The following is a 25793-nucleotide window of genomic DNA, read 5'->3' as shown; positions in this document are numbered from 1 at the left end:
AGGGCCTCTGTGTCACTGATTGAAAGAAGGTCAAATAGCCCATATCTCTTCTTAATTTTTAATCGTAATTTCATGCTGTTATTTCAGCTGCTGGAGGCCGTGTAGCACAAATCCCTCAGGAGTAATTCCTAGATACTCTCCTGTAGGCTGGCCTACTTCTTCCTGCTCAGTTACAAATTGCTTATCATAGCCCAGATGTGTGACAGTACTGAAAAACCCTGCCTCCACCCAGACAAATACATTCTCCACTGTAGCATGTAAAAAAAAAAAATTCGTATTTTGATTCTTCTCCAGCTTCTAAAAATAGACAAGATAATCAAGACCTAATTTTTAGCTCTGTGAGCCCAGCTGAGTACTATGGTTTAATTTTAAACAGTCCCATTGCCTCTAATAGAGGACAGTGCCACAGTCCCCCCCACCGGGGGCCGCTGGGGATTTTGGACATTGCAAGGGCTGGGTGTGAAATGTGAGAAGAAGGAAGTGGGAAAGGTGTCCTAGAGCTTTCACAACTAGGAAAAGTATTGGGCAATTTCATGAACTGCATGGGTTATTTTGGTGGCAATTCTTGAAGCTACTGAAATCACTTATTTTAACCCTAAAATATTGTGGGCAGTATAGTGGCAGTGGTGTGACAGAAATGACTCCTGTAAGATTTCACGTAAGGAGGAATTTTTTTATGTACCTGGGAAAATTCCTAGCAGTATGTGCAGGTCTTTCGTTTTAAAAAAATGAGAGAAGCTGCCTCCAATAAAATATACTGCTCTCAGTTTGGTCAGAGAGGCTAGAAGGCAGAAAAGAAGCAGTCAAATCCTTTGTGTATGCTTGTGCAAAGAGGGATTTCACTGGTTTTGTTTAGCTAGAACATCTCTTTGTGGTTGACTTTCTCTCAACAGTTTCATAATAACCTGGAATCTTGGCTCTATCAATCAGCTTTTACAAGTCGACACAGAACTTTCTTCTAATAAACAAAAAAAAAAGCATAAACCTACTTAAACCAATGCTTTTTACTCAAAAAAATTTGCCCGTTTCAATTTCACATCCTTCCTACTGAAAATATTCCAAGAACAACACTCTATGTCCCAAAATCTTCCATAAACGCAGCACAAATTTCCCGGAGCAGCAAGGAGAAAAGATATGAGGCAGAATAGGAAATAAGAAAATAAAAACAAAGAAAGAAAGAGCCAGTTTCAAGTTTATGAACTGGAAGGCAAAGATATCCTCATCTTGTCACACAAGTGTCAAGAAACCCACCGAACGCTACATGCACTGCCTCTTAGGTGGCTACTTTTATTACAGATATTTTGGTGTTCCCCAAAGGCCATATATCAGACTCAAGACATGTTCACCACCCTCTGACCGAGCAGTTGTATTTCTTTCATGGGAGTAGGGCACACAGCGAGTGCTGTCATAATATTTCTTTTGCTTACGTTGTTAATAATGCTGTATTCAAGATACACCATAAATTGAAGCGGACAGATTTTCAGTACAGCAAGCATAAGGCAAAAATGGCTAAACCACAAAGCTATACTTACCTGAAGGATCAAATCAATAGGGATGCGACTTCCTCAATAGAAAGAGACCAACTTTTAGCTTTCAGTCATTTCACAGCCTCTACCCAAAGACTGAGCCACAGCCTGAATTGGTTTATCCATGGAGAGAAAACAAGGATGGGAGGAATATTTTGCCATGGCAACTGACAATTCCAGAAAAACCACCCCCAAAACTGTGCTCAGTCAGAAAATCAGCAGATTAAAAGCTTGGAGATAATGCCTCAGAAAGAAAAAATAGGGATGAGATAGAAAATGTCTATTAAACAGAGGTTCTGTCAAACAGATAGGTGACAGACTTTCAAATGGTAAAGCTTTTGAATGCTATACAAAACCCTACCTGGGACACAGAACAGAAATAAATACTCAAAAAAGAATCATAGATAACAATAAAATAAGTGCACGAGGTGACTTTCCTATAGATGCCTGCAAGGACACTACAGTTGGCACTTCATCTCCGTTGCCGAGTCACAGCAAGGATGGCTGAACTGGGCAGTCACACTTCCACTTGTTTCAAACCACCCAGCCAAATATAGCCCTAAGAGATGGTAAATTTTGACTCAGACAAGTCCCTGTGGGAATTGAATAATGTTTGGTCCCCAACTGATTTAGGCTTCTGTTACAGGAGGCCAGTAGTTCACCTGCAAGAGGAGGTGCTTAAAATTTAAACTAGCTAACAGGCAGAATTTGTGCAAAAACACTGACATACACAAATTCATCCCAGCTTCCCAACCTCAAATATCTGCATTGAGATACTCCATTCTGAGGCCTATGGAAACTCAAGCAACATCTCTATCAGGTCACCCCCCCAGCCCTGGGCAGTCTCCTGCTGGCCTCAGACAGTGAGATTGCATTTGGAGGGAGCAAAGCCCATCTACTGGGGTGTCGTGGCAAGAACTGGGTGGGAAAACATTTCTCCCAGCCGGGGAGCTCTTAGATTTCAAAATATTTTCTTGGCCCCGATTAGGACGAGAAGGTCAAAACCTCAGATTTTTCTCAAAACAAAATCCAAAACACATTTTGAGAAAGGGAAAAAATACTTTTTGACTGGGCCAGAGTGTTTCACTTCTTTTGTATTATTTTATGTGTGTTTTATACAACAACCGAGCAAAAACAAGTCAGGGAAAAAGTAACTTCCCCTTTAAAAATGTCAGTGTGTGATGTTCCACCAAATCAAAATTCAGACTGGTTTTGGAAAAGAAAATAGTCCTCAATCTCTTTTATGGCTGTCTTTGGAGGAGTCAGCGTTTATTTTGTTGAAGATGTCTACCTTGCCCCGAGTGCAAAACTGCTCATTCTCTGTACAGCAGTTCTTCAGGGCAGCATTTTGTAATCAGCCTGAGCAGCCAGAGAGGTACATTATTTTTATGCAGGTGTTTTGTACCAAAGACACTTATTTTTGCATGTATGCACAAACATAAAAAATATAATTCAGAATATTGCCAGGTGAAAGCAGGCAATTTCCATGTAAATTAGTCCCAAAAGGGGGCACGCTGTGCTCTTCATCGCTCTTGATAATTGTTCACTGGGAGTTTCTCAGCAGTTGTAGTTAATGTTGCTTTCTGATGCTTGGAAAAAAATTGGAAAAAATGAATTGCTGAGAGTGTTGCCCTTAGAGGTTACAATAAACTTCTCATTGGTGCAGACAGTGTGTTGCCTGTATATAATCCTGCCTAGCCCTACCGAGGAACGTGGACTTTTTTTTTCTCTGTAAATGTATGGCTGTGCTTTATCAAGCTTTTCTTCCCCGCCTCTCCAGCGAGGGATTCAGGAACAACCCAAGGTGTTGACCTAACCTCCTGCCAGGTTCTAGGAAGTCTTTCTACTGATTTCAGCAGGGGCTGGGATCAATTCCTAGGCTGGGCCTCCCAAAAGGCAATCCCTGGAGATGTTGAGCGTACTCATTTCCCAGGGGATGCAGCAGAAGCTGTGGGAAAGGAGAACATGGCAGATTTAGGAGCACCAAATATAAAATAGACTTCTAGATTAGACCAGGCAAACCAGGGAACCTTCTGCTTCCCTTGGCATACCCAAGAGAGAGGCTCGAGCCAGAACATTCCCCAGTTGAAGTACTGGGGGACATGCACATTCCACATTTTGACTACTGCAGGAATGAAGATGTAGCCTCTCTCCCAGCTTCTTGAGGAAAGACATTAGGATGAGCTGCTCATAATCACAGTGCAGGCCCCACAGCGATTGCAGGACAGAAGAGTCCACCAGCAGCTTGGTAAGGGAAGCAAGCTGCAAACACGCACTGTCCTGATCGCTGTGTAGCATAAACATGCCAAGAGTCTCAAGCACAGGGAGGGAAGTCTTCACATGCGAGGCAGACATGGAGCATCTGCAGGGCTGAAAACACAATGGGAGCCAAGAATGACTGAGAGAGTGTGGGTGGTGGAGAAAACTGGAGGCTGATAAGAAACAGAAAAAAAGAAAGCTTCAATTTGCTGTGTTTAATATTGCTTCTCCTTACTGCATAGGCTGTTTTTTTCTCTTTGCTATCAGTTGGAAAGGTATTTCCAGCTTAGTAACATCTTAGCTGCTTTGCCTGTGCTAAGATAGGAGTGTCTCTGCCAATGCTACCACAGAAGGCAGGAGGAAAGATGTATTTCGCAACACCTGGGTTTAATGTTAGGAAAAATAGTATCAAGAAAACCCTCCTGACAAATGAGGTCAATCATTTTGCCCAAGAACACTGGTAACTCAATGGTCAAGGTGGAGCCATTGCTTCAAAACACTGCATATATGAGATGAAAAATACAAAAAATTCTAGTCGCAGACTCTCCAAAGTTTCCCCACTAGATTTGACATCCTTCACTCAAACTTTGCTTCAGCTTCCAGAAGGAAGAGTGAGGTCAGTACAGCAAGGGGGCACAGACCCAGAGCAAACTATGTGGGAAGACATTTTGTTAGGGACTCAGCACTGCCAAGTCACACCAAAGACAAAAATATATCAACAGTCAAGCTCTGAAGGATGTGTGGTGCTATCTTTAGTAAAGATCTGCATTAACTTGTGGTGTCAGGTTAGTACTATTCCTTGACTGTCAATGTCTTCATGGTGGACACCACCCCAAACTGGGCAGAACAGGCTTCTGGGAAACTAGAAGTGATAGGGCAGATGTTTCTTGGGCTCAGGTAAGATTTGATGTCTTTGCTTGCTACTCTCTACTGAAGTGACCCAGAGGGATTTGTTCACTAGCAAACTAGCATTGCTGCAACTGCTGTCATGCCTGGTGAAAGGGGTGTCCTCGGGGGCGGGGGGGGCGGGAAGGAGAGCTTTATTTAAGATGGGAACAACAAGAGGAAGAGAACTGCAAGTTTGAGTTCAATAAAATACGCTTTCCTGGGCTTCGCTTTTCAATAAATAGCAAGAGACAGCACAATTGGAGATAATAACCGCAGTTCCAGGCTGACAAAGGAGACCTATGCAAATGGCCTTCCACCTTTCCTCAGTCCGGCTGTGTCTCAGACCACTACATTCTTCCACAGCCTAATGAAAAACCCATTTGGATCACGGTCTTTTTCCAGTGCAGAAAGGCTCCCTCTGTTCCGACACAGGTGTTAGCAGATATCCCTAAGCAGCTAGTGGGGAAAAAACTTTTCAGAAGCCAGTGGGGGACTCCTAATTGCTACTGAAAATATTTTCAAAGCAGCAGATCAGCTAATAGTCCCAGCTCCATCTCAGAGGCAAACACAATTTATTTGTCATGTTTCAACAATTTTTCTGCTGTTCATACAGTGTAATTAATCACTTGGCAGGCAGGCAAACACACAGAGGACTGAAAAGGCAGCTCATTCTTTGACATAGAGCAATCATCCTGTACCTTGTTAAGAGGCAGATTCACTCTCTTATTTACAAGTAAGAGCAGCAAAAAAATGGAAGGCAGCAACTCAATACAGCAACAACTAATAAGAAACAGCCTTGTTTAAAACAGGCTATTATTGTATCTTACAACACTCTTCCACTGGGTTTGCATGTACAGCATTTGGGCACTGATTTCAGATGAAAAGGCAATTATTCACAGGTAAAAATACACAGTCTGTCCCTTCATAAGCAGCTACTCAAATAGATACCCTGCTACCTGGTGGTGAGAGGCTCTAAGATCCATCATTCAACCTCCTCTCTGTCATCTATCCGGGTGATCTAGATTCAGGCTCCCTTCAAATCTGAACAACCAAAATATGCCAGGTGAAGAGCTGAAAAATCCAGCTCCTATTGCTGATTCCCTTTTTCCCAAACTTAGGTGCTCAGACAGAAAAGCACCTAGACCCAGGTCCCTGCTTCTCAGGGCCTGCAACACAAATCTTGGCCAGGGAGCTGCAGATGCAGCCAGCCTAATTCCGAGTCCTGTGGCTAGTGCTCCCAGCTGGCTAGGTGCCCAGGAAGGCCCAGAGCCAGCCATTCGGAAATACTAGACGCATGCACTTTGCTTTGTTTGAGCTGGCTCAATCGGGTCTGGGTTTTCACACACATACTTCAGCTGTGGACTTTCTGTTGGTTACCAACTCCAAAAGGCTATCCAAGGGCTCTGAAGTGCTACCAGATGCTTGCCACAAGGTAAATCCTACACACTGGACTAGGGAGACTTTTGTCTCCCTTCAAACTGGAGCCAAAACAAGGGTTGAGGCCATAGCAGCAAACACTGTGAAAGGAATTCAGGATCGATAAATTGGCTTCTGGCAAATTCAGAGTGTTTCTATTATCTCTCTAGAGGCTGTAAAAGACAGAAATTGTACTAATAAACAGCACTTGACTGAAGCAGTGCCTGAAATGGAGCACAATACAGACCTTAACCAAATCAACAGACTCTGAATTCATACACAGAGGGGGCAGGTTTATTTGTAGGTCCTGGAGCTCAGAGGCTCTAGAACTGCTAAATCCTAATTGCAATCCCATCCTCCTAAGTTTCTTTGGACCAGCTTTCTCTGTATGTGCTAACATAGTCTTTGCAGCCTGATTCAACGCTGATAGAAGTCAGTGGGAGATTTCCCACTGATCTGAGAATCCTGTAGTAACCAAGTGCTGCTCTTTGCTTTCTGCCTATCACACCTTAACAGACTTGAGCTCAAAGGAAGAGCTTTCCATTCACCTGAAATATCACTGACACAGCCTCTCATTATAGACCATTAGAAACCTTCCATGGAATGGTCTTTGCATTTTAAATTGCATATATAATAAGATTTTTTTCTACTTTTTGGACAAAGTTTTTATACATTAAAAGCTTGTCAGCTTTTGTTCTTGTTTACACTGAAGGGAAAAAAAAGTAAAAACAGACCATTTAGAAAATGTGAAATGAAATGCCCCAATCTCCTGGTATCAGGGGATTTTATGTATCGATTTAAATTAATTGCATCCAGTTGGTTGCAATTAAAGGCTAGAAGCTTGGCAGTTTCTTCTTTCCCATTTGACTGAACATACATAAACAGCTGGATCAGTTCAGCATCTTACTGTAGCTCCTGCCACATTATCCCACTTGGCATTACCTTCACCTCTTCAGCTTTGGGTTCTGGCTTTGGGCTTCAGAAGGCTACAATACAGGGAGTGGGCACTTGGGAGGGGAAGCAAGAGTGAAAGCAGGGGTCAGGAGAAATAACATGTGACAAGGATAAATCTCCTCTTCCTCTCAAATCCTATTGTGAATACAGAGACAGCATAACAACGAACCAGCTCAGTACCTGCCTTTAAGTACAACCCCTTGGGTGGAATAAAAGAGATGCATTCCCTTTTAAAATACCTATTCTCGCTATCACAGCAGATGTATCCTTCTACTGCCTGAGAATTTGACTGCACCTGAGAATTACACAGACATGCAAAGGGTATACTGGGATGAAAACCAGATTAGGTAGACAACTACCATTTGCACCATTGGGAGCTGCCCATAAACTTGACTACATCACTCAGGAAGGTCTGGATGATGCAAGGAGAGCTCGTATCTTTTCAGTATGCACTTCCTTGGGAACAGGGAACAAATCTCATCAGTGGTGATAACCTCAAATCCACCTGGGCCTCCGTTCTCCTCTGTTTCATCAGATTTAAAACTCCAACTTTCTGCCATAGCAGAGGATCCTTAAAGCAAGTGCAGAACCTGTTCACAGCCTTTCCCCAGTCTTTAACTGACATCTAGCGAACAGTTTCTAAACTGCACCTGAAAGACCTGGAGATTGTAGATGAAATGGTCCCCTCTGGAGTGCAGCTGTGCAGAGGAGCTGTGGGATAAGCATGGGGTGTACAACAATGTGCACTGTTTCCTGTCCTCTCCCTACCATGATAGCTCATCTGCCCTGGTTCTGCTCAGAGGCTGCACAAATACTGCACTGGCCCAATTAAAGTGGGCAAACACAGCTGCTGGACTCTACTGCAATGGTGCCGCCCACTGCAGGGACCATACAGGGTGGCTGGTGGACATCAGAAGTCCTACCCAGAAGTGATCAGCAAGGCTTCCACCACTGCACTGCCAGATCAACTCCTTCTGAACAGGAAGGGTCACCCTCTGCCCCCTTCCTCTCCCAGAGGCACAAATCTAGAACTCAAACGGGAAAGTCATCGGCCGCGATCAGGATTAGCAACTGCAGCTCCCACCCTCAGGCTCTCCTGGCGGATAGGTGGCAGGAGTGGTGTAGTTTGCAGCCATCTCACAGTGTGTCTTCAAGCACTCTCCACAGCACATCTTTGGGTGACAGATGTGAAATCCCTGAGAAATAAAGTCCTAATGACCATGTCGCCTGCCTTCAAAGAGTGTCAGAACCAGTCTGCAATGCCTGCATAGCAATAGAGGAACACCTAGTGTTTGCAGAGAGTCTGCTTTCCATTTTATAGCCTCCATCATCTATTGCAAAACAGGGAGTTTAGTTTACGATATCTATTAAGGTAGCCAAGCAACAGCACGGCAGGTATGTCATCAGCTACAAAAAATAGGGGTTTAGAAACAAGCAGAGTGATGGTGGTGTCTGCCTGCCACAGCCCAGGTACTGAAACTAGCCTGTCATTTTCATCAAGCAGAAAGAGCCAATAAGCCCAGACAACTCCTCCTTATTAGGAAAGTTTATGACCAAATTCTGCCCTCCTGTTTGCAGTCATGGAGGGCTCCTTCCATCTTGTGACAGACATCTTCTGCACCGAGGTGAAGGAAATGTCTCTATACTTTCTGTACCAACAGTGGAAACCATTTTGTGTAACACTGTGAAGTGCTGTAACACCAGCATGCTTATCACATGTCTTTCCTCAATACATGAGTATTGTTCTCACACTTCCATCACCTAGGAAGGTAAAATGCTTTCTCTCCTGATTTCAGGATCAGTTGTAGTCTCGTAACACCATTGACATGCAATCCTTATCTGAATGTACAATGTTAACTGTACCTTTAATCTTAAGAATTTACATGGGTGGAGGTGATTAAAATGAAAATAGAATGAAGGAGAGACAAATAGACCCTTAAAGGAAACTTAACATTGTCCTGCTTGTTACGCTGTGCAGACACTATCAAATTAAGGATACAGATGCAGACCTTTAATGGTTTGAAAATATGCTATACCACCAGCCAAAATACTATCAAGGTTACCAAAGGTGTATTCTTTCTGCTTCCCAACAGCTGTTGAGTCCCCGTTTATTATCTGCAGAAGGTCTCTGAGGAGTTGTTCACCTACAGAGTTTGACTGATTTAATTAGATACAAAAATCAGTGTTTTCCACTTGTGTGGTGCCAGCAAGCTTGTATGTGATGTCTCTCTTCAGAGCCAAGTGAATACTGAGGCTTGTAAGAGCAATGCTATCCAAATCCTAAATACTCTCACACCATCTGACAGTTACCCTGTGTTAAATGCAGCTTAAACCAGTATGGAAGGCTTGCTAACAGTCATGAATCTAGACGGAAAAGTCAACAGGCCAAGTAAAACAGCATTTACAATGACCCAACTACACATCACTCCAGAGGCTTCCTCAGCCCACTAACATGAGACAGAATTAGTGCTTCTCTTACCTGGTAATAGTAATCAACATACTGTGGCTCGTAGTGTCGAGGCCCAGCGTTTTCAGGAGACAGGACATCTTTTAGTAACTCTTCACAGCCTGGCAAAAAGAAACAAGAGCAAATGGTCAGGCTGAGAGTCTACGTTCCCAGAGATTGCATGGACAATGGAGGAAGAAACATAGGTTTGTAGCTAATCTATATGCACAAAACCTTGAAAGCTAGCTCTGGAATGTGTTTAAATAGCTGTAACAAAGCTCTGCCTTCAGAGTCCTGCACAGCACATATTCAGCATGTGGCACTTAAATAAGTGCAATTACACTAACACTGACTCTCAGCACGGATACAGTACACTGCAATGAAACTGAAAGCTGAACATTGCTTGGCTTGGTAAACTATACTGCGGGACAGAAACCCACCCCTGACCAACCCAAAACTCTGAAGTCAAACAGTGGATTTGCAGGCTTGGCATGAGCCAGTGTCTATTGCACATTAGTGTCAGTGGAGCTGCTTCTGATTTTCTCTGGTCTAAGTGACAAAGGGGCAATATCTAAATGTCACAAATTCCTCTTCAAAAAGAGCTCTATCACAGAGCATGCAGTGTTTGGCAAGCAAGTATCTATGCACTGCAACCAGAGATTTTCAGCTTCTGTGTTTGCTTTTGTTAACAACCACATTAACAGCTGGAAAAATCAATTTCTGTGTTTCCCTCAGTCCTTCTCTCATCTGAAAACCTGAGACAAATATAGAAACACTGAAATCATGCAATGCTTCATTCTCCATTAATTACCAATGACTGTACTTGGCATGTTGAGCTGCAGAAGGCAGTCATATCAGGCCAGGTTATTTTAGAATAACCAGCTTACAGCCTTGGGCCTAAACTGTGTGAAACTTTCTCAGCATGTGTTGTACACTATCCTACTTGGAAGCTGCAATTATCCAGCAGTATTTCTCTCTTCCGTCCCATCACTAATGCAGTACATTTGGCTGTGACATTACACACTGATACCCACTCACGAGGCAGGTGAGCCAGAGGAAACAGAGTAATGTAAGAAAGTGTGAATTGCACAGGTTTATACTGTTAGCTGATCTTCTCTCTTGTTTTTAAAATAAAGGCATAACATCTATAGGGGTGAAGATACCTTGTGGTTATGGAGGGAAGTCCCTTACAAAGGAAAGGAGTACTTAACAGAAAAGGTGACCAGATGGAGGAAGCCTATTATGGGGAATCGATATGTTGTCCCTGTCTCACACACACAGGCATATGTCAGAGGCAGTACGTGGTGAATGAAGCAACCATTAACATCTCAGGAGTGTCACATGGACAACAGGCAGCAGGACTTTTTTCCCTTTTCCAGCTTCTGCAGCAAAGTGAGATTCTCAAGTGGCACAGAACAGAGAATAAATGAAGCTATTAATTGCACACTTCTGTGCATTTGTCACTTTGCTGGAGAAGTTAGTGGGCAAAAGTGGCATGTTAGGGTCACTTCCCAAAGAGGAGCTCATCTGTGAATAACAATCCAAAAAAATAATTTACTGGCTGATAGAGGCAAGATGTTAAACTTTGCCTAGAGAGGGCATCTTTCTACATAACTTGCCCTACCTGTGACTCTCACATTTCACACCCAGCCACAATCCTTTTCTTTCTCTTTTCTCTTGGTTTTATCATTAAGTGTGTCAGTCTGTGCTTGACTGAGGTTATTGTCTAGTCTTCTTACAGAGGAGAATTCAATTTACTGTTTGTACCTTTTGACATTAATAGCCAAAGTCTATTACTCATCAAACTGCCTTGTGCCAGAACTCACTATGAGAGTCTTTACACATATGAACTGCTTACTTTGCTAAAAGGTCTCTTCATGATATGGAGCACCTACTGATTAAAGTGAGTTATCTCCAGCAAAAAAGAAAATAAATGCCAAGTGCTACACAGTAATGGATGTAGATTAGTGTAATGAAGGAGATGTGTTTACACAGTTCTAAATATTCCCAACAACAATATCTTCATCCATAATTTCAAGCCTTATTTTCCTAATTCAGTTGTATTAACAACAGTGCTTCTAGCTAAAGACCTCTAAGCAGTCAATCTTCATTTAAGCCTTGTGGGTGAGAAGTTACCACCTGCCCCAACTTTTTTCTTTGGTGGGGAAAAGTCGCAAAGGCTGTTGGTCTTCAAGGAAGGATTTAACTGCCCAAAACAAGGGGAGTCAGAAACCTTTCTGCCTTGCCTCCTTTCGAAATGCCGGCCAGACTGGTCTGTTAGAGCTAGAGACACAAATAGCTCCCAGATTTCCAGGGTCTCAAATCTAGAGTTTAGCTGCAAGGTCTTCTGTGTTCCCTCTCTGCTGTTCAGTTCTTACCTAAGATTATTCCTGATCCATCTTTCATTTTCCTTGTCCATTACGGTGGTCCCCTTCATGATAGCCCTTGGCCATTTAAATTCAAGCTTATAATTTATTCAGTAAAAAAACTGGGGAGAAAAGCTTTGCCTCCTTTGTACCTAACCTGCTCAGGGCAGCCCTCACCACTTCCTCATGACAGCCACCTGGCACAGGCTTTTTGTCCTGATCCAAAACCACAGAAGCTGATCAAGCATTTGACCCATTTCCAGAACATCACCAGGCATTTAATCCAATTTGTTTACCTAGCTGCATAGCTTAAAATGGCAAACGAAGCCAAATCTTGCTTTTATTGAAGTCACAGGCCAAGTTTCCATTGGCACTGACAGACTCAGGACGTAGGTTCATCTGAGCCTATCTCCTTCTGCAAAGGTGACTTTCTGGTGGGAAGATGTTTTGAGTGTGCAGCTACTAGTGTCCCCTTTGGGAGAGGTCTACTTAGCATACAAGCTGGCATGACAGCTTGTATCTCTTCATCCTGTGGGGAAGATTTGCATGTTATTATACTCCATAAAAAACGGAAGAAGAGAAGGAAATGCTGAGAGGCCATTTTCCTCTGAGATGACTAAAACACATCATTGTTACCTTGCAGACATCTGAACCTGTTCCAACATCCATCAAATCAATGGAAAGATGACCACTGGCTTCAAGAATCTTAGGATTGTGCCCCTGTTTTTATTCCTGTTAAGAACTGTGTTTAAAGAATAAATTCTCTGTTGCTTTTTTCCCCTGTGAAGACAGAAATCAGAAGGTCTTAACTCTGGAGGACTGTGGTGCTGGTCTTTTCTTTGAGCCACCCTTTATCACCAGGAAGGTGGGTTTTGGCACGCTGTCGGGAAATGCATCAGCTTTCTTACTCGGTGTTTTTCTGCAACAGTGCTAATATATCTCACCTTTCGCTCCCCTTATCTAAATGATAATTTGAATTTTCCAAGTACTCCAAGGGGTTTACACAAGGGGCATAATACAAAGAGGGGACACTGGAGTGTCTCAAATACTACGCATATGTCTTCTTATTACCAGAATATATTTTGGGTTGCAGCCTGGGAAATGCCAATGAGCTAAATTTGTGTGTCACAGTCTAGACAGAAAACAATGAAAAAAAAAAAAAATCGAGGTTTACTCCTGCAAATCTCAATATGGAAATATTAAGGTACTGGACAACAATTTGTACAGGGAGCAGTCTAGTCTGGCACACATGGTGCTCTTTGCTACGAGTACCACTCTTGAGAAGAAACATGCTTGCCTAGGCTTGCAGAACTGCCATGATGGATATTTCAAGCTGTGCAGCAGTATGCACCCAAGGCTAGAATCTGTCTATAAATAACCCATTGCAAATAAGCGAAGGAATACTTCCTGGCTACTTTAAGGACCTCCTGCACTAAGATGTCCCATTATTGCTATAACTTCATTTTCCAGGAAATGGTAAAACTGAAAGCCACTTACATCGCTGATTAGAGATATTTCATTTGGCTGCCTACTTGTGTCAAAAGATATCAACATGCTTGATGTTCTCTCTCCCTTGCTACAGTTGGGAAAATTCCCTCATCTACGTTTTTGGGCAGCACTTGGCAAGGAGACCTAGCTGCACTGCAATTGTCGTGAGACAGTGGATAGAGGCAAAGAGCTAAGCCAGGAATAGTTTCAAGTCCTTGTGTTTACTGCTGGAGCTCTGCAAAAGGATACCCTCTGTGGAGGAACACTGCTGAAAGTCTGTGGCATTATATAAATCACTGTGCAGGGTGACACAGATCAGGAACAATCTTATATCTGGAGAAAGAACTTAACTATCAGATCACAAAATGAGAGTGGCCAGAAGCTGTTGAATTTTCTTCTCTGGCTAAAGACACCACCTGATGAGCCACCACAGAGGCAGCTTCTCTGTACCGCTCAGAAGGCTGTTTGACACATAGACATGTATCAGTTCTTGTTTAACAAAGCACTCAGTCACTCTCTAGTCTGGTCTGTCAAAATTATCTATCTGAGTTAAAAACTATTTATCCTAATATTACAAATGCATAAGTGAACACAGTTCATTTGGCCAGAACTGGGTTAGGGAGTAGCATATGAGCTTGGAATTATTCACACTTCTCAGGGCGAAGTGAAGTAAAATGGCAAGTGACCTGTCCCTGGTCAGAAGTAGTCTGCTGCAGAACAAGAATCCTAAGTAGCACCAAAACCACTAGGTCATTTATCCTTTCTTTCTGTGAAAACAGCCAGCTAAGATTTTTCCTTTCTTGAAAATACCTGGCTAAGACTAACAAACTCTCAACACAGTGCTGGCTGTCCAGAGGCAGGACAGGATCATCTTTAGTCCGGAGCAAAGATGATGAAAAGTGTTTTAGAAGTCACTGAAGAGGAAGACATGAACCTTTAACTTTTTCAGTTCACTCAGGATGCCAGACATGACTTTCTTCCAAGATAATTTTACAAATTTACCTTCAGTTTCATTTAAAAAAAAAAAAAAATGGTTTTCACACCCTAACAAACAGTCAATTTGCAAACAGACATTCTGGCCACAAATAAACACAATTGCAGCAAAGCGATTTCCTGCAAACGCTGCAAGAAGGAGATTTAACCCATACTGCATCAGGTAAATTTCACAGGCAATTAAGCAATTTTAACACTATAGGAAATCAAATCTGGTTACCTAATTGAATGTAGTCGGTTCCTGGCATTTTTCCTAAGAGCAATAGCTTTCTACTTTATCTACTCTTGGATCTTTAATGGTGTATTAGACTCATTTACGTTTCAGGCTGTATTTAGTAAAATTTAGTTGACTCTTATAAAACTCTGAAGTACTTTTAAGAGTAACCAACTTCAGTTCATTAAACAGCTATAGCATAATTTACAACAGGAGAGCTCAGGTCTTCACATTTATGTGACAGTCCTTCTCCCTAGAGCCATCCCAAGTACTGCTCCTGTCAGTAGGTTGTTCTTAAAAGAATGGATAGATTCATCAAATCATCTCCAGTTATGGCGTACTGTGAAGTTTGAGATCTATAGATACGAGCTATAGATCTGTACTAGTGCTAGATCTAGCTATAGGTCCTGTGCTAGTGCAGCTGTCCTGGTCTTAGGTATTGGTATATATTACAAATACTGGTGTCTGGCAAATAAACTCCTTTTACATGACTGCAACACATCCATCTCTTATTCCATACTGCAACTTCAGGGCAAAGCTGGTACAATACTATTCTCAGCTACAGGACTGCAAATTAGATTTTAAGGTTAATTAAAAGATATGGTCAAAACTTGGCACTGGTTTTGTGAGAAATATGTTTGTTTGGAGCATCTGAATGAAACTATAAAAGCAAAATAAATAAAAAAATCTCCAGTGAAACAGAAGGCCAGAAATATTCTGCTTTGGAAAACTTCATTTTGAAAAAAAACCCCATCAAATTTCATACTATGTTATTTTCATATTCTTTCACAGTCCAGATAACCTGTCACAGCCTGAGCTACCAGAATATCGAACTTCCCTTTTTGAACATTTCTTTAAAGCTTTGGGCAAATCCGTATTCTTGGAAATTTCATCAGAATTGCTAGGAACTCATGGAGAAACATATCTACTTTTTAACTTTTATCTGCTCACATAAAGACTGCTTCTAGAAGCTTTCCAGCCAACTGCAGTAATTAGATGCCTAAAGATCCAGGGAAGCACAGAGATGGATTTTTGAAGGCACATAATGGTCTGTGTTACTACTTTGAAGATTCAAAGGTTGCTATTGCTGCAGGTGGGGAGGCGTATAAATTCACAGCTGTGCTTCTTCGACACCGTTAATGAATATGAAGGAGCTCCTACAATTCTCCATTTTCAAATATCGTAACAGAGCATAACTTAAATGTCCTTAAAACTTCTACAAGATGAGGAAAATACTCTCTTGCTCCAGGAGAAAACCAGGCTGTATGATTTAATCTGAAAAAACAGTGATTCTGCTAAAGCACAAAGATTCATTAATGCAGAAATGCTCTGTGGTAATGTGGCTCAGTCTCTCCCCTTATGAAAGCCATTACCCTCCAATTAGTACACAGAGGTCAGTGTTGTTTTCATGGTTAAAATAAGCTATGAAGTCAGAATACATTTGCCTTTATCTTTTAATTCTGCATAATTTGATTTGTGCTGTAGCCTCTCATCTCTGTGAGCTGCAACACCGAGGTCAGTAGGGGGAGCTCACCCTTTATTTGTCAAGGTTTGGGGTTTTTTTTTTTAGTGGAATATCAAAGCAGAGAGACTATTGGAAAGACAACAGAAATCTTAAAATAGAAGGAACAGGTCAGACTTAATTAGAGCCTGCTAAACACACCAAGAGCCTGGTCCTGCAAACATGTCTGACTGTGGAACCTACCAGCCTGCATAGCACATTAGAAATAACAGTTCCACTCAAGCCTTTAAGTATTACAAGTGGCAGAAAATATTTACCAGATCAGTACAATAAATTCAGTACAGCAAAAACAGTCATTGACTCCACTGAGCAAACAGTAATGGATCCCACGCTGACCCTGCTGAAATCAATGGGAATTCAGCCTTTGAGTGATGTTCTGTCTGCTCTCAAAGTCTCTAAGCAGTGCTGCCGCTCCTTAGACTATACTGGCTTTGACACAGCTGCTAGGTAAGAGGGTACAGATGTTATTTCATGGCAATTGCTTTCCAGACTGATGGAGTTATTAGAAATAAAGCCATGCAGTGAGCAGATAGAGAGGGCAGCTTCAGCAGGAGTAAAACCTTCATATTCTGGCATTCCAATGAAATTGCTGCAAAGTCTGTCCCTGGCTCTGGCAGACCCTAATTGCATGGGGAAAGCAGCCTAGACAGCAGGGGCTCAGCACAGATGCTGAGGCAAAGTCCTTTAATCCACAAAAGACCAGCAAAAAGAAGCAAAGCTTTCCATAAATAGAAAGCACCCTGCCTGTCCAGTATTCCACCCAAGAGACACAGTGGGAATGAGTTCCTCCAATACACCAATACACTTCTCCCCTCTAGCATAGTTACCTCCGCTTAAAAAAGTCCTCTCTATCACTTCCAAAGGTCCCTGCTGTTAGTGAGACTCCTCAGCACATCCTTCCCCACATTTCCTGCTGCTCAGCAGCTGAAGAAGATTAATTGCCTTTTCCACCTCACAGTCCCAGCAGCTGCTGTGGAGGTACATGACTCATATGTCATGAGGTTTACCCAGCTCAGAAGCACTAAGGAGGAAGCAAGGCTTGATGTCCACTTGTAAAGGAACACAACACTTTTCATTTGTACCGTGCAACAGTGAACAATGCCCTGGTTTATGAGGAGGGAGGCCAAGCTGCAGATTTTAGAGCCAGGGATTGGGGTTGCAAACCCTTGCAGTGAGAGCTGCTACCAGTCAGTTACAGAGCAGACATTGAACACGCTGGTGTTTGGGATTTTTTCAGGTTCCAACATTTAGTTTTTCTCTAAGAACCATATCTGTATCTGAAATGCTCAAATCGACATCATCAGAGGTCAATTCTTTACCACTGAGATTTGAATCTGTTGTTCTAGATGCTTCAAACCTCATGCTTTAAACAAATTCAAGGCACTGAACTACCAAAAAAACACTCTATCACTTCTGTGCAGCAAAAAATTTCTTCAGCATACTATAAAGGCAAGCATCTATGAGACAAATTAATTTGAAGTCTCATAAATAAGAAATACAGCAAGGCATTAGCGTAGTAAAGCTTGAATTTAAACATTTGGCTTCCAGTGCTAATAACAACACAGCTTCACACTCCATTACTGAAAAAACCACTGGATTTATAATAGGATCTCATTTTGCTCTATTAACCTGATTGCCCCAAGCAGTTGCAATAGGCTGAAATGTCAAAGAATCACATTTATAATCTGTTGCTGCCAAGACAAATTGCTTTTGTTTGATAACAAGCCTGCTGCTACCCCCGGGATGTGGCTGCACTGAAAAGTAAGAAGTAACAACAAGGTGGAGGCTTTCCATTCTGAAAGGTAGACGTACCCTTTCTGAACTTTAGTATGACCAATCGAATTTTTAAGAAAAGTATGGCTGGTAGCTAAAGACCAATAAAGCTTCCATGCTGTGAGGTGCGCAACAGAACCAGCTTTTCTAAAGAGATGCTGTGAAAGCATGCATAACAATGTGTTATCAGAAATAGATACAACTGCGCCTGCGATTATACACACTTGGCACCGACACTGTGTAAGTGTTGACAACGCTAATGATGTGCTAAGAGAGCTCTAGGTGATGCTGCAGAATTGGATGATTTCTCTGTATCTGTTCACATATACATACTAATATACAACAAGCATATGATTTGGACCCTACCTGTAATATGTTCCACATAAGGGCTTTAAGCTATCCATAAACTTGGAGTACAAGGTATTCCAGAAAGTTGATTCAGTCATGTCTTTGCAGGACCAGACCTTTGGATATGAATACATGGATCAGTTCCCATAAGGTGAGCAAGGATGAAAACTCCCAAGACACCATCACTCTTTGGTAACTGTCAATATGCACACGCTGCCCCTCACAGTAAAGGAAACGTAGCTGCCCACTCCTTCACGGGGGGTACTGCCCACTGTGGACAAGGGCACAATTATTACAGAAGAGATGTTCTTCTGGGTCACATCTACCCCTTCCTGATCGTATTTTGTGCATTTGTGCACATCTTTAGACTGTGAATTACAAAGAACTACCAGATGATTTACAGAGCTTGTGTCTTATTTAACCCAGAATCCAGTTTGCTACAGCATTTCCTGAACAAGGAAAACGTTTAGTATAGACCTCAGTGTCTATACACTAATGTATTAACTTTCCTTCTGGGCTTTCTATTGCTTTCTCTTCAAACACATCAGTGTCACCTTGGAAGGTGTCTCCATGAACATGGACTGAGAGCAGCTTCTCACTGTAATTTTACATAATTAGACACTGTCCTCAGCTGCCATAAACTTTAATTAAAATTGCTGTGGTGTTACGTTCTTGCATCATTATGGCTTTGTAACAATCTCATCGCAGCAGACTCTCCAGAGGCTTCTCCTGGAATCACACTACGATTGCTGTGATGTTCACCCTGTCCCTGAAGTGAAGCCTCTGGGCTGTGATAGTGGTCTGGCACTTCACTAAGGACATAATATGTGTCCAGAAGAGGACAGGCTGGATTATTTTGCTATGGGAAGCTAGAAAACTAATCAGCAGCAAAACGGCTGAAGTGTCTCTTCACTGTTTACTTTGTTGCTCTTTGGCTAAGCTACAAAGCATAATAACATCTATGTCTTCTGTCAAGGACTGTGTTTCCTTGCAAAGGAGATGGTTTGACTTACCTGGTCTCTATCTTCAGGGCTTGCATGGCCAACCTGTAATTAACCCTTTTTGTTCCAATACATGTCCCCAAATACTTTGAAAACATGAATTAACTATACCTTGCAGATACCTCAAGAAGAGTATAATAGCCTTACATTTCCTACTAGAGAACTAAAGCCCAAGGGTTCTCTAACTTCCTTAGGTAAATCAACAGCAGAACCAGATGACAACCTGGAAGTATCAGACTTTGGCACTGCCTGCTAACCACAAAGCTGCTCTTTATTCTGCTACATTTGTCTTTAAACCATATCACATTCATTCTGAAAAACTAACAGAAAACAAATACACAAGCACCTGTGGATGTAGGAACTCTAGCATTGCTCACCATTGATACATGAGATGCACAAAAAGGAAAAATATACTGTCTCTGTTCCCAGAGTTGCCCCACTGTCACTACAAATAACCACAGTCAAAAGAGAGGATGTCTTTGATGATTACATTTTCTGCAACCAGAGAAACATTAGTGGAAGTGGATTATTTTTAAGAAATGTGCACATACCTTTGATAGCAAAAACTCCATGACAGAAGTCCTTAAAATTGATTCTTCCCAAATCATTTGGGTCCAAGTACTTTGCCAGTTTTTCCACCTAAAAGAAAAGATCATAAAATATGTGTTGAGCTTGATGCATCATCTGTTGCTCAGTTGGTCTATATGTTCCACAGAAGACCCCAAGTGGAAGAATACCTGTAATATTCACTTGAATCAGCCAACAAATTGTTCTGCAAGGAGGAATCATGCCTTATAGTTGGATTATCTGGTGCTGCGTAAGGCGCATGCTCTGACCAAAACTTCTGCAACTGGGACAGATTAATACTCTCCTATGTGGCTCTCAAGAGCTTAATAAGAGGTGAATCTGTGACAGCCTCTCATCTTAGAGCAGGGTGCTAACAGAATCTCCTTCTCTAGGAGCCCTTCCTGTGTATGCAGCTTATAGGAACATAAAACCTTAGTGATCTCCATTCCTCTTATCAAAAGTTATCGGGGAAGGAGAAAGGACAAACAAAGATGTGCACAACCCATAGTAGCCTCATTCCCTGAAGAATACAGACTATACAAGAGAAAACTCATTGGGCACTTGGGATCAAACAAAACTTCCTTTCTACAGCAGAGAATACAAGTTTTGTATAGGAAAATTAACAGTACAAAAAGATTCATGTGATAAGACAGAGAACAGTTCTGTTCAGTACACTATGCAAACAAGCGATGTACTTATTGCTTATAATCTCAGCTTCACAGTTTAGCCTTTCTGATCACTACTCACCATAAAATGAGATTACACTGAATTTAAACACAGCCACCAAATTGGCATTTGCCCCAAAGAAGGTCTGGCAGATTTTTCAGTAGGGTTTTGGGGAAGAGGGAGAAAAGCAGTCTAGACAGGAGAGGCTGTTGTGTGTTGTGCTGTCTAGAATAAAGGAATAGGGAAACAAGTAGCTGAAGAAGAATAAGGAGAGAGGCAGAACAGTCCAGGGAGGTGGGCACAGTGCTGGGACACCCCAGCTGGCTGTTCTCCTCTCTGTGATAAATGTGCTGCATGACATTTTGTAAGTCCCTCTTGTCCCTAGCAGGTACCCCCACTGAGGCAGAGGCAGCCTCTTGCTGCTCGTAAGCAAGCTCACAGTCAGCTGCAGCACAACTCTGACCTTGATCTGGGCCCTCCAGACACCCTGGAGTATAAGCAAGATGAGTGAAGGAGGCAAGGACAGCAGGCATGGAAGATGCTGCACAATCCTGGTGACTACAATGTGAGCTCAGCTATGTCAGTTTGAGCAGCAACAAAAGCCCAGCTGGAAAGATATGCAGCAAATGAATGCAGATGACCCAGTTTCTCAATTTTCTGGTAGGTTTTTTCGTTTGGTTCGTTGGTTGGTTTGTTGTTTGTTTTTTTGGGTTTTTTTAAACATGCTAGCAAAACCCTAGCAGTTTCTTAAAGCTCTGCAGATAATGCACTAATGTGTGCGCATGACATTTCTTCCTTCAGATTCTCTCAGTGCTTATAAATTCTCTCTATGCCAATAAATGCCATCCATGATCAGCTAAAGACTCATTTAGAACAAGCAAATCTGGATGAGAAAATGACAAATTTTTTACTCACATGCAAAATTCTATGTGAAAGGAACAATTTGATCCTGACATTGAATCCTCTCCCCTCTCCTTTTCTTAGGAAAAAAAAAAATTCAGCTCATGCAGGCAGGGCAAATAAGGAGCTGTATGATGAGTTCAGAGCCCATGACAAGTCAGAAATCTTCTTAAAACTTTCTTATTGCAGAAGGCTTCAACAACTTAAGTCCTGCCAGCCGGGCAGCAGAGCCCAGCTGTCAGCTATTGTGCGACTCATCATCAAATTCGTACATCTGGTATCACAAGCGATTACTGTAGCCCCACTAATTTATAGCAGCAGAAGACATGTTTCTGTTTCCAAAACATAGCCACTTCACCAGAAACTGTAGTGTGCATTTAATGCATACAAGACTAGCTGGAAATCCTTACTGAAACCAATTAAGCAGAGACACACTTAATACGGGAAAGCTGGGTCAGAGTTATCCCTGCTCACCCTCACAAACAACATAGGTGTTATAGAAAGATGAAGTGGTGGCAGAAATTCCTTTCTGCGAACTGTTTTTGGATGCATTCAAAACAGTATAATCAAACAGGCCATTGAGGCTGGGAGCAGCAAGATTTTACAGCTGAAAATCTTCCCGACCACAGCTTAAATACATGGCAGATGTGTCAGCTGGTGTAACTCAGCCTGGCTCCAGAGGCTTTGATGAAGACATTGGTGTGGTCACTAGCTGAGCATCCGTCTACTCATGGATACAGCAACAAAATCTAATCAGACACCAGTCTTCTAGGATACAAGATCAGTCTGTAACGCTCTTTGACAAATGCCAAGCTCCCATCATTGTAATGTAAGTAAATACTATTTCAGATGCTTGCAGGGTTGCTTTAGGGAGTCCTATTTCTTGTAGGTGTCTTGCTAAAAGGCAGCAAATTGTGGTTTAGGTTTTAATGTACAGATTTCTGCAGCCAGCTGGGAAGCCTCTACACTATTTATCGTGCTATAACACAGTAGTGTCACTGGGTCTTCCCAGTGAATCTGGCACATTAAGTTTATTTCTCAAAGTTGATCCAATGATTTTAGTCTACCAGTTGCTCAGCCATATACAATTACATTTTTTAATCAAATTAAATAAGATATTATATGCCTCTGTGTGTGTATTATGGAGGAATAGAGAATATGTTCACATTTAGGTCTAAGCAATGTTTTAACAGTAAATGAAATTATCACCTGAGCAAAGTGCTTCAGTCTCCAGTTTCCCCTAAATCTAATTTTGCAGATTTTCAATTACATTTTATAATGCAAATAACTGACATCAGTGCAGGAGATGATGAAGAATTTACAGAATAGCCTGATGGAATTTACGCCACTCGCACTCACATCTTCAGCCAGTGCTAATCAACACAGCTCCCAGCACAGGTCAGGGGCTACAAGGATTTTGATCAACTGGGACAACTGGGATACTTGCATACAGTTTATGCATTAATATACACACATGTACTGTACATAAATTCCTGCATATTTGCACAGAGTTTCTAGCCTGTAGTGCACTTGATCATGCATTTTTACCAGTAGCTTCCTGGGACAAGGCAAGAAGCTCTTCCTCGTTAATTCCAGACTGAGGGCATTACTTAAAATTAAGCTCAATTTCAAGCTGTGGCCAAATAAACTATGCCATCACAGCTACCCCTAAATCTTCTCTGCTGCCTATACTGTGTCAACCACCCTTCTGCTTCACTTTGTCGAGAAATAATGTCCTCGCCTCCTCCTTCTCAGAAAGGGTTGGCTCCCAGCAATTAATCAGAAGTTGTAACGCCTATTTATTGCCTTCAGAAACGTTAAGGGCTTGTCAGCCTAACTGCCAGGCTACATGACGTCGAAGCCTTTTTTGCAGTCAACAACCCCCTGGGCTTACAGCTACAGTAGTCTGCTAGCAAACGAGGAAGCAGCAGCCTTTCAGCCCCATTAATGGAATGGGCAATGCAGCCCAGTTTTGCACACATGGAATATGCAGGCTGCACCAGACCTGGGCACAGTCAGACTCCTGAGCCCCCTGCATCTCTAGGCAGTGCTGGGCTCTGCCTCCTCCGCTGATCCCATTGCAAGAGACACAGGACTGCAAAACCAACTGCTGCCAAAATTCAGTGCTGAAATGACCATGTGATTGTTTGTTGTGGTACCTACAGGCAGCAGAGGGAATGTACCATGTGCTCCAGAGCTTAACATCGTAAGCCGTCACGATGAGCTAGAGGTGGTGTTTTGGGCTGGGGACAGACACTTTTTTCTGCATTGCTGCACAGAGCAGTCCCCCACCATGTGGGACAGCACAAACAAGTTCTGGATTGCAAACTAGTTCTTCATTGTAGGAAGAGGACAAGGACAGAAAAAATCAGCTGCAGGCTCAATAATCTAGCTAGTTCTTTTGGCAGCTGCAACGGTCTCTCTGATGAACCCTTCAGTAGACATCCAATAGCCTCAGAAAGAAGACATAAATAATTTTTGCTTTGGGAAACAATCAGAGAAAACCAAACCCTCTGTCTCTCTTGTTTAACTTGCTTGGATGAATGGGTGATAATCCTTTCAATGCAAACATATTTCTCCACTGTAATAACAGATCACTTCAGCCAAAGCATTAGCCTCCTCTCTGCTGGGTTTCCCAGCTATACTGACTGCGCTGCAAAGAGATGTTTGCCCCCTGCTGCTTTCTGACACATAAGAGTAGGCTAGGAACATTTCAAAGAGTCTCTACAATGAAAATAAAGGGACACGGTTCAGTGTGAAATCATAGAATCATTTAGGTTGGAAAAGACCATTAAGATCATCAAGTCCAACCGTAAACCTACCCCTGCTAAGTCCACCACTAAACCATGTCCCTAAGCACCTCATCTACATGTCTTTTAAAAACCTCCAGGGATGGTGACTCAACCACCTCCCTGGGCAGCCTGTTCCAATGTCTGACAACCCTTTCAGTGAAGAAGTTTTTCCTAATATCCAATCTAATCCTCCCCTGGCGCAACTTGTGGCCATTTCCTCTTGTCCTATCACTTGTCACTTGGCAGAAGAGACCAGCACCCACCTCACCACAACACCCTTTCAGGTAGCTGTAGAGAGCGATAAGGTCTCCTCTGAGCCTCCTCTTCTCCAGGAAATCAAAACTGACCAAGGCAGAGATGCATATTAATGAGCAGAAATTTGCAGTACAAAGCAGTGGACAATAAAGTGAGGCAGAATATTCTTCCACCAGAGAGCCTCTGGTTCAAAATGTAAGTTCTGGATGCAACACAGAGGTGAACAGCTGAGGCTTTGTGGCACGCACTTCGTAGGCAAGCAGGCTGGCTTAGGTCAGGAACCAGGAAGGGCTGGGTTCTCAGCTCTAAGGCTATGAGTAAATGATTTACAACCCAGCTCTATACAGAGACTGAACACAGCAGAGTCTCAGTAGGAAATCTGCCATACTAAACCCTACCCAGGAAAGAAGAGAGAGCAGTAACTGAGTCAAAAGGCTTAACACTTAGAGACCTAGGGGGCTGCAGAACAGCCTGCTGGCTCCCAGAATCGGTAATGCGGCTGAGTCCAGACACAGGAGGAGACTGGAGGCGAAATGCTGGTATTAGCAAAGCCAAGGCAGAAACCCACAGTCAGCCCAGGGGTTGCTCAAAAATTCACCTGCAAGGGTTTTAAATCCAGTATGCACTGGGCTATTTTTGTGCCCGCAGGTACAGTCAGCTGTGCTGTCCTTTGCTCACTTCCTTCAACAGGGGTTTCAGATGGTGCCCCACCACACAACCCTGAAGTCTAAAGTTTTCAGAAGACCTGGTGCTTGTACTGAATTCAAAGTGTCCTAAAAATCACAAGGGAAGGAGGGCATTTTTCTTTGAACTCCATCTAGTAATTTTGTTTTAACTCTTAACAAGAGGAATGAAGCAGGCAGACAGTGAGTTTGCTGAAATATTACAACCTTTTTGATTTTGGTGCCATTTGGGTATGAGGAAAAGATTTGAGTTTTGGCAAAGTCACCCAACTCAGCAACTAGAAAATGTGTTTTCTCAGTTTCTTCAGCTCAAAGTTTCTCGCCATGTTAGCTAGGGGCACCCCTAACTATGTTGGGGGCAGCTTTGAATTTACTGCAGAAGAGAACTTTCCATTTCCCAGCTCCGCTCCAATGAATATGGAGCCTATTTCCCACGTCCACATGAGAGCACCAGATAAGGGGACAGACCCAGCCTTCACTACAGAAAGGAAATCCCGAGTGCCTTCTAAAAAGTCGTCTGTAGCCATACTGCCTGGGACAAAATTCACATCTAAATTAAAGTACCTGCCATCCTGCCAAGGATGCAAAACAAGAACCTGTGACTAACTCGGACGCTGCTCGAAACAGAGCAAGGATCCAGTCACAGGCAAATACCAAGGTGTGCAGGGGAGTGAAGTCACTGCAATCTGCTGCTCTAACTAGAGGCAATGGGAATGTTTGTTAGCCTTTGCTCGAA

General features: G+C 42.5%; 1 protein-coding gene across 1 annotated transcript in view; it reads right to left on the bottom strand.

Annotated features, from left to right (window-relative positions):
• Nucleotides 1-25793, bottom strand: part of RAB11FIP4 (RAB11 family interacting protein 4) — a 124369-nt gene that overhangs the window by 59924 nt on the left and 38652 nt on the right. The window contains exons 2-3 of the mRNA XM_059828215.1: nucleotides 19746-19833; nucleotides 9523-9611 (exon numbers count right to left, since the gene is read on the bottom strand). Coding sequence (XP_059684198.1) covers nucleotides 9523-9611; nucleotides 19746-19833 — 177 coding nt within the window. The remainder of the gene's footprint in view (nucleotides 1-9522; nucleotides 9612-19745; nucleotides 19834-25793) is intronic.

The sequence above is a fragment of the Gavia stellata genome, chromosome 22, assembly GCF_030936135.1.
Source record: "Gavia stellata isolate bGavSte3 chromosome 22, bGavSte3.hap2, whole genome shotgun sequence".
Classification (NCBI taxonomy): Eukaryota; Metazoa; Chordata; class Aves; order Gaviiformes; family Gaviidae; genus Gavia; species Gavia stellata.
This window is presented reverse-complemented; position numbering and strand designations above follow the sequence as displayed.